Raw genomic sequence first — 9,162 nt, 5'->3', positions numbered from 1 at the left:
CTTCAAAGCTCTTCTGTGAAGCGGTTGTCAAGTGCATCATTATCAGTTTTGACTCTCAACCACACTATAGCCATCCCTTACTGTTATTGCATAAAAGAAAACTGCCTTCAGGCAGTCCTTTTCTCGGTCTAGCCAAGGAACATGGTCCGAATCAATGTTATGGCTCCATTGCCTTTTTTGTGTTTATTTCTATGTGCTATATCGATCTCGGGGTGTTTTGTTGAGGCAGCCTTTTGAAAGAAGCTAATGTGATGGGTGCCAAGTGGTTTCCTCAGACCCTTCCCATTGATTGTTGTTGTATGATTTTCATTCTCCATTTTCTCTCAGGATCAAGACAATTAATGGTCAAATTCCTTGAAATCATGTATGTGCTACAGAAGCCATTAATCCAAAGTACAAGAAACAGAAACTCACATTTAGAAATTAGGAGTTTTCTGGACACTACAGAAAGCAGGGATATATAGCATGATCTTTTCTGGACACTTACCTGCATTTTGGCCATTCTGAAGTTTGTTTCTGTTTTCTGGTGCCATTTATAGAAACAGGAGTACACCACATGTGGTTTTAATTAGGACTTTGCATTTGTGCTGCTCACTTGTAGGCATCACCCATTGTACTGTAAGAAATTAGGAATACTGTATAAACGAGATGAGATGTGACATTGCTTTGTGTCTTGGTATGTTTCAGACTTGTATGTAGCAGAGGATCGATCATGTTTGACAGAAAACTGAAGCTCGTGATCTAGTATTCTCTGGTTTTTACACAGTTAAAGCTATAACTTGTGCTTGCCGTCCCCCAATTCTCTTTGTGAGTCGTGTTGTTTTCTAAACTTAAAATTAAAAAAATATATATATACATGTTTTGATCTCCAAAAGTTTCTCAACTCTTTTGCACATTCTCTAGCACCAACCTCGAACCATCAAGGCGGCATTCCCCCAATCTGGTGATGAACTTCCTAATGGTGAGCATTTTGTATTGAGTTCTGCAAAGTTATTTTGTCGTCAAATTTTGAGTGATTTCCTTAAAAGACACCTAATAATAAATTTGAACCAAAACACGTCATTGTTTCTTCTGTCTCTTATCATAGACTCAAATTTTGCCTCTTTCTACTCTCTACGCTAGCTCTCCCTCTTTATTTATGGAGACCAGCTTGGTTTGGTTTCACAAACCTTTCAAATTATCTCAATTCATCTCTACATCTAAATACCATTCAAACTAGAAATGAGACCAAAACCGCACCGACATGTTTTTTAGAGGGTCCGACCGAAGCAGGTCGATTAAACAAAGTCGATCGGCATAGTTTTGACTGATTATGATCAGTTCATCGGTGTTCCTGTCGGTTTTCCCTTTAGAAATCCATAAAAAAGTTTTACAATAAAATCATTACAAAAATCAGAAAAATTAAAAGAATCTCATCAACAAATCTCATAGCAAAATCATTACAATAACACTATCAACAAATCTCAAATGGATCGGTAATGAGAGGATTTGAGAGAGAGAGAAAGTGAAAGTGAAAGTGAAAGCTGAAAGCATGAAGCGGTGCAAATGGAGAGAGGGACGACAATGGAACAAGAATTCCATCAACAAATTTCAAATGGATCAATGACATTGCGGAGAGAGAGAGAGAGAGCTCAAGCTAAAACAACGCATTAAGGAGAAGTGATAAAATATATATATATATATATATTTTTTTTTTTCCTAAAATCGTGAGTATCAAACGACATCGTTTTACTCACTTAAGTGATTACATAAGATATATTAAAAAAGTATATTTATATATATTATTAGTCGGCTTGGCAATTTGAACCTAGTTCAGATCGGAACCAAATTGGCATATGTCAATTTCATTAAATTTCTATAGCCAGCCGATTGGTTCTTTGTCAGTTTCAGCAGGTTCCAAACTCTAGCAGCCAGTCCACGTTGGCAACGGTCGGTCCTGTTGGTTTTTATACAATCATAATTCAGACATTAACATTTTTCAATTCCAAAATTTTCAATTTTTTTATCTAATCATTATAATTCTATTTTTTTAAATATCAAAATAAAATGATTTTAAAAAATTATATTCTAACCCTCTTTTAATTTTTAACTTTTTTATTCTAATTTTTCTCTCATTTTTTAAAATTACATAAAACATCTTAACTCAAACTATTTTACTATTATTTACGAATTATCTCAATATTATTAACAAATTTCTCATCTCATTTGTGTAGGATACAATTTTGCTTTTGTTATAAATGGTAATGACAAAACATATGCTTTGTTTTTCTAACAATTGTTTTGTTTTTGTTTTTTTTTTTTTTTAGAGGGGGACATATATGAGAATAACTTCACACAGGTGAATCCGTTTTTCTCCATATTAGAATCGAATCAAAACGGGCCATGTAGGCCATACACCACATCTGTTGTGGTATACATTTCAAAGTAAAAAAAGCTTCTCCAGTGCAGCTGCCCCAGGGCGGCGAATGCCTCCTGTGTCCCACCCTCTCTTTCTCTGAAACATTTTTGAATAGCCCAGACCCCCGTACGACTTGGTTTCAATTCAGATTCGTTTGGATAAACTTCATCCCTTCCAAATGCAAATACCCATATGTACATGAGAACCATGCCTTGGTTGAAAGTTGGATATTGGGATGATTGAAATTAGGAGTAATTTTGGTTTCGATTTTAATGGTTGTGATTGATATCTCGTGTTGCCATTATTTATTTATTTATTTTGGATCTTTCATTTTGTGTGTTGCTTGCAGAAAATACAAGCAAAATTTGAAGTGAGAGTAGTTGGGATCGAAGATAGAATATGGAAAGGGAGAGAGAGAGAGCGGTATGTAGTGTTCCGAGGTATATGATGGATACGTGCTTACATTTCATAGTTGTTGAGACTCCAGGAGTTAATCGGAGGGGGGGGAGAAATGTGAGAGAGAGAGATGGGAAAATAAATCTAGAATAATGCTACTCTCACCACTCCCGATCCCGCTCCCAGTCCCGCTACATTTTTTTAAATTTTTTTAATATTTTTTTTTTACTTAGTGATTAAGTAAGTGTTTTTTAATGATATTATAATTTTTTTATTTTTTAAAAAAATATTTTACAGTGTTAAAAAAATACATATATAAAAAAATAAAATAAAAAAATATTACATTTTACACTGAGCGGGATCGGGAGCAGGACAGGAAGCGGGGCTGTAGAGGCGTCCATAAATCTAAGGATTTTGTAATTGTCCAAAATGCCCTTGTTATGGTGCAACCAGTTCTAAACTTCAATTTTTGTGCAATAATGAAGTGTCATCTTACTATTAGTGTCCAATAAAATTGCCCTGCCCAAAGAGGAACTCATTTTATTTTGTAACTAAAGTTATGAATGTGACTCATTAGTTAGGATACAACATTAAAAATGTATGACGGTGGTCTACAAATTAGGTGTGGAAAATGTGGGCAACCAACCAGCCAACTTTTTCTTGTTTTCTCACATAACGTTGTGATCACTCTTTTTCCGCAGAGAGAGAGAGAGAGAACAAATCTTATTATATGCTTTCCAAGTTGGTGTCACCTAAATCTGATATTAATGTTATGAGATAGATGTAAGATATATACACATATATGTATGTATGTGTGTAAGTATAAAAAATGCATATTCAATATTTTTGCTAAGAGCTTGATGACCTGATGGCACACAGCTAAGTCTATTATTCATTTAAATTTTTATTATCCATAATCACACATGTTGATGTAACACATTTTTAAGAATTTTGTATGTTTACCACTTAAATACATTTATCATAGAGAAATAATCTTATTACAAAGTGATTACATAAAAATAATTTTATATAAGTTAATTTTATTATAAAATAAATTTAATAGATGAGATGAAATTATATCAATTTATAAAATTATTTTTATGTAATTCTTTTATAAATGTAGCGGTACTCTTTATCATAATCATTAATCATATCCACATATATGACTTGAGATGATAAAGAAAATAGAATTAAAAACATCATTTGTTGAGAGAGGATATTATCTGGAGTAGTCTTGGGTAAGGAGCACCATCCAATGCCTATCATTATTAATATATGGAAGTACCATATTTTCATTATCTTACTATTAATTTATTTTTTGTATTTTTGGAACAGCGAAAAAACAAAATTGCATTCAATCTAAAATTTCATATATATATATATATATATAATATATATATTGATGGCATGATAACATAGGATTCGAAAAATCTAGATTCGAAATTCTACCCCTCTTGTACAAACAATAAAAAAAAAAAATCAGATATGATGATCGATGACGGGAGATTTTCGAGAACTTTCAATTTTTGTCCACAGAAGGATACTGTCTCTGTATTAATGTGCTCGAAATTAATGTATGCCAGTATCTGTGTGTGTCAGAATACAATAGAGGCTACTGGTCTCCATAATTATTTGCCTGCTTTTGACTTTGAGACCAACTATATATATGTCCATCTCTACACAACCACAAAAATCTCATACGTGTTGACGCTCATGTACTTTTTTTTTTTTTTTTTACTCTTTGTTGTTCTGATCTTTTTGTTTAGTAGTTTTATGTGAGTTTTGCAATATTATTCCAGCATCATCCTTTTTGTGGCCATTTTAGCTACAACTAGGGGTGTATGGTGTACAAGAATCGTCGAAACCGATCGTAAACCGATCAAATCAACCATCGGAGCACGGAATCGGCCATAATTGACAAAGAACCGGTCGACGGTCTAGAGGAATTGATAGAAAACTGATATCAGCAGTGCGGCGCCGATTTGAACCCCTGAGAAATCACTAAACCGGCCGATCCAATTTATTTATGTTTTTTTTTTTAATATTTGTATATAAAACAGCGTCGTTTCGAAATTAATTAATAACCCCCCCCACCTTTCTTCTTCTTTCCCGCATCGTCTTCTTCCTATATGCAACTCTCTTCTTCTTCAATGGTAGCGACGGCGCGACGCTTTTTCCGTCTTCCTCAGTTCTTCCTCCTTCAAAGAAGACGTCGACAGTGGACCGAAGACCGCATCAACACACATTGAGATCAATATGATCAGTTTTCTCTCCTCAAAACTACAGTTTCGGCCTGTTCAATAGATCCATGGCAGACGTCAGTGGTGTCTCAGTTTTGTGCCGAAATCGACGCCGAACCCATCGGTATACAACTCTAACTGCAAGAGGAGACAATCACCTTCTTCCGTTCAATTGATTTTAGCTTGCCACAATATGTGAGACTAAGGGCCGGGATATTAGGGAATGAGATGAGATAAAAATTCTATAAATAATAGTAAAATAGTTTGTAAATAATAGTGAAATCATTTGAGTTAAAATGTTTTATTAGATTTTTAGAAACGAGAGAGAAAAATGTCTCGTTTGAGAACTCATCTCAACCCATCTTATCTCATCTCATCTTATCTTATCTTAAAACTTCTCATAATTTTCTTTCTAAATATCACTTAAATACAAAACACTTTTCAATTGTAATTTTTTAACTTTTTCATATAGTAATTATAAATTTTTCTAATTTTTAAATAAAACATAAAAAAATCTAACAAAATATCTTAACTCAAATAATCTTATTAGTCACTATATATTATTTATAAGATTTTTATCTTTATCTCATTATTAAGACTCCACATGATTTATCTTTGCCGTCGTGCAGTACTAGCACGACATTCTTGTTACCTTAGCTTATCTCTTCTAGAAAAACATAGAAAAAATAAAAAACAAAAACAAAAGTCAAAGAAATGGAAGGTGGAGGCCGGTAATTCCCTATATAGCCTCCACCGCCCTAGGTTCCAGCCTCATATATTTGTGTCTGTGGAAGGGGCTGGCTAGAGAATAGGGTAGTTGGAGCTAGGTAGGAGCTGCATGCATGCATGGACTCCAATTTTATTTAATTAATTTGTAATTAAGGAAAGATCATACATACATATATATATATATATATGTATGTATGATCAACGTGACAAATTAGGAATCTGATAGATCAGTACTACATGTCTACCATATGCATCGATCCAAGTCCAACATGATCTGGAAATTAAGGCTGGACGAAAATATTCATGTATTTGATAAAATTGAAAATTGAGAGTACACAAGTACTTTTCAATAATGCCCATAAAGCACGCAGACATGCAGTCTTATAAAATTGATACCATACGATTCTGTTGCCTTCCCATTGGGCCAGTAATTACTTAATTTCAAACAGAGTGTACGTACGTATAACTTTATAAGGCTATGCATGATTAAGTCAACATTGATAAATGATCAAAAAGCGAAGAAAAAGAAAACAAAACTATGATAAAAATAAATAAATAAAATTGTATTTTTGGTGTTTATGTTGATTTGATTCATTGGTGTTGAAAGAAACTTTCAAAACAAAGTTTTTAAACATTATGGAAATGAACCAAAAAAATACAAACTTGATTTGATTTTGTGACCACCGATCCACCATGCATGGCAATCGGCCTGGCATGCAGCCCGATCGATGAGTCTCAAGCTGGAGAGGTAGATATTTCAAGTAAAATTGATTGTACTGCGCGCTAAATGTCAGTAGAATTGCCACGCTTTGATATTATCGACCATTCCTTTATGATCGAAACAAATGCAGCTGCTGCGCGCTAATCGAGATCATCAGCAATTTCTACGGACCTAAAATAAATGCACTTCTCTAAGAACCCATCTACTAAACTCTGCTTTGGGTCCCCCTTCAATTATTATGGTCCTTTTCCAAAATACTATATTTACAAGCTCGCTCCTCTAATATTATTGCCTTCTTGCATGTATCTTCTTCACATGCAGTTTTAAGCAGTTTGCAGCTTAATTCGATCCATGGCTTTCCCTAAGTTGAATATCGCAGCAGCAGCAGCACTTCTCTTTGTCTTTGCTCTTGCTAGAATCGAGCTTTCATCATGCCAGTTTGTGAGGGCCAAGGTCTCTTGCCTTGATTGCAATCAAGATTATGCCTTCTCGGGTTTGTCCTAATCGATCTTTTATAAATTTATTATTTATTCTATGCACACGCCCATGATCATCTGCATGCATGCATATCAATTATTTTTTTTTGTCAAATTATCAATAGTCTTGGTGTATCGTTATATATAGGCATTAAGGTTTTGGTGAAGTGTGATAAAGTGAAAAAGTTAGCCATGGCAACCACAGAAGATGATGGCTCTTTTGAAGTAGAGCTTCCTTCAGACAGTACCAATATTTCAAAATCTTCTGATCATCTTCCAGTACTGAACTGCCATGCAAAGCTGCTGGGGGGTCCAACTCAGCTCTTTTCCTCAAGGAAATCAATGGTGTCCAGAATTATCGAGACCCACGAGAAGCCAAACTCCTACACCATCTCCACTCCTCTCAGCTTTTACACAGCTTGCCCTACAACGTATACGATATGCAGGGACATGAACAAGTTTGGTTCTTCCAAGAACATCAATCTGCCTCTGCCAACGGAATGGGGTTTGGCACCATCTAGCTTTTATATTCCTTGCTTTCCCATCGTCACAGGCATACCTTGATTATCCATATATATTGAACTAAATCTATGCCATGAGTACTGAGTAGTAGTCTGTTTGTATTAATTCTATATACACTGTACTGTTGAGAGAGTGTGCTAAATAATTATCATGTCTGTATTATATATGACTCATGTGAAGAATGTAATAATCTCTAGCATCTCTCTCTCTCTCTACATATATATATATATATATATATCTTCTTTTATTTTTCTTTTGCTTCCAATAGTCAACTTTTAAGCCTGATCTTGAGAAGTTGTTTTTTGTGTTAGGAGATGATATGATAATTTTGTGAATAATAGTAAGGTGATTATTTGTGAATAATAGTAAAATGGTTTGAGTTAAGTATTTATTAAGTTTTGGAAAATGAGACAGAAAATTGAATAAAAAATATTATAAAGTTAAAATATTATTAGAATATAATTTTTTAATATAATTTTTATTTTAAAATTTGAAAAAGATGAGTTGTTTTTTATGTTTAGTTTAAAAGTTTGAAAAAATTGTAATGATTATTTTAAAAATATTTGTGTTTAAATGATGGTTTAAAAAGAAATAAAATAAGATAGAGATAAAATTTATTTCCCCTCAACCCGCAAGTCTCTAGTGAAGATGTATTTTTCTATTTCTTGTGCAGTACTGAACTGGGTGGAGCTTGGAATAAGGCTGAATATATGATCAGAATATTATAAGGCTCGATCCCAAGGCTAAAATATTTTTTTTTTTCTTGACTTCTTCAATAATAAAAAGATAGAAAGTACTGATCTTAATTAGGTGCACGGTAGATGATAAGGGTAAAAATACAAGACAGAATTTAATTCTCACTGCAAGAACAGTAAAATTTTAGTCAGTTCACGTGTATTTTTGCAGTTCAATATAATACAACTATCTCAAATATTATCATATATTTTCTTTTCAAATATTACTTAAATACAAAATATTTTTTAATTTTTAATTTTTAACATTTTCATTTAATAATTATTTAAATTTTTTTTAAGGCTTATCCTCGACTGCAGCTCTGGGGCATCCAATTCCTCTTCTTTCTTTCGCTGCTGATCTCACATCGAGAGCAGCTCCTTCTTGTTCAGGGTCATCAGATGAGAGATCCTCCTCTGATTCCGAGAAATCGGTCAAGCGGGGGCATTATAACTTTTTCAAACATCTAAATAAAACATAAAAATAATATAATTTTTTAAAATTTTAAAATAAAAATAATATTTAAATAAAATTTTAATTTTATAATATTTTTATTCAATCTTTTTCTTCTCATTTTTTAAAATTTAATAAAATATTTTAATTCAAATTGTTTCACTATTCTTGATATATTGAAATATTCTTATAAGATATATATTGATATATCTTCCATGTCCTGATCAATAATTCTATTGTAGCATGAGAAAGCACTCGAAAGAAATCGTTAATTTGTGAGAAGCAATGACACACTAAAAGAAAAATGGCTTTTTCTAGTGTCAAATTTCGTCACAAATATCCTGGAAAATCTCTGGAAATACCTATTCTCGTTGCAATTTAATTCGACGCATGTTCGTCAGAATTGTTTACTTTATTTTATTATTTTATTATTATTATTATTATTTGCATAAAGTCAACGAATTGCAAAAATGGTCGCAAATAGAATGTTATTTC

The 9,162-nt window shown here is 32.9% G+C and overlaps 1 protein-coding gene across 1 annotated transcript; it reads left to right on the top strand.

Moving 5' to 3' along the window:
* The first annotated feature begins 6,691 nt into the window (after positions 1-6,691).
* Positions 6,692-7,683, top strand: LOC108998936. The gene is made up of 2 exons (XM_018975708.2): positions 6,692-6,977; positions 7,109-7,683. Exons 1-2 carry the CDS (start codon positions 6,836-6,838, stop codon positions 7,522-7,524), a joined length of 558 nt encoding a protein of 185 aa, XP_018831253.1. The 5' UTR covers positions 6,692-6,835; the 3' UTR covers positions 7,525-7,683.
* The last annotated feature ends 1,479 nt before the right edge of the window (positions 7,684-9,162 follow it).

Source organism: Juglans regia, chromosome 14, assembly GCF_001411555.2.
Source record: "Juglans regia cultivar Chandler chromosome 14, Walnut 2.0, whole genome shotgun sequence".
NCBI classification, from domain to species: Eukaryota; Viridiplantae; Streptophyta; class Magnoliopsida; order Fagales; family Juglandaceae; genus Juglans; species Juglans regia.
Note: the sequence above shows the minus strand (reverse complement) of the source record. Positions and strands in the feature narration are given on the sequence as shown.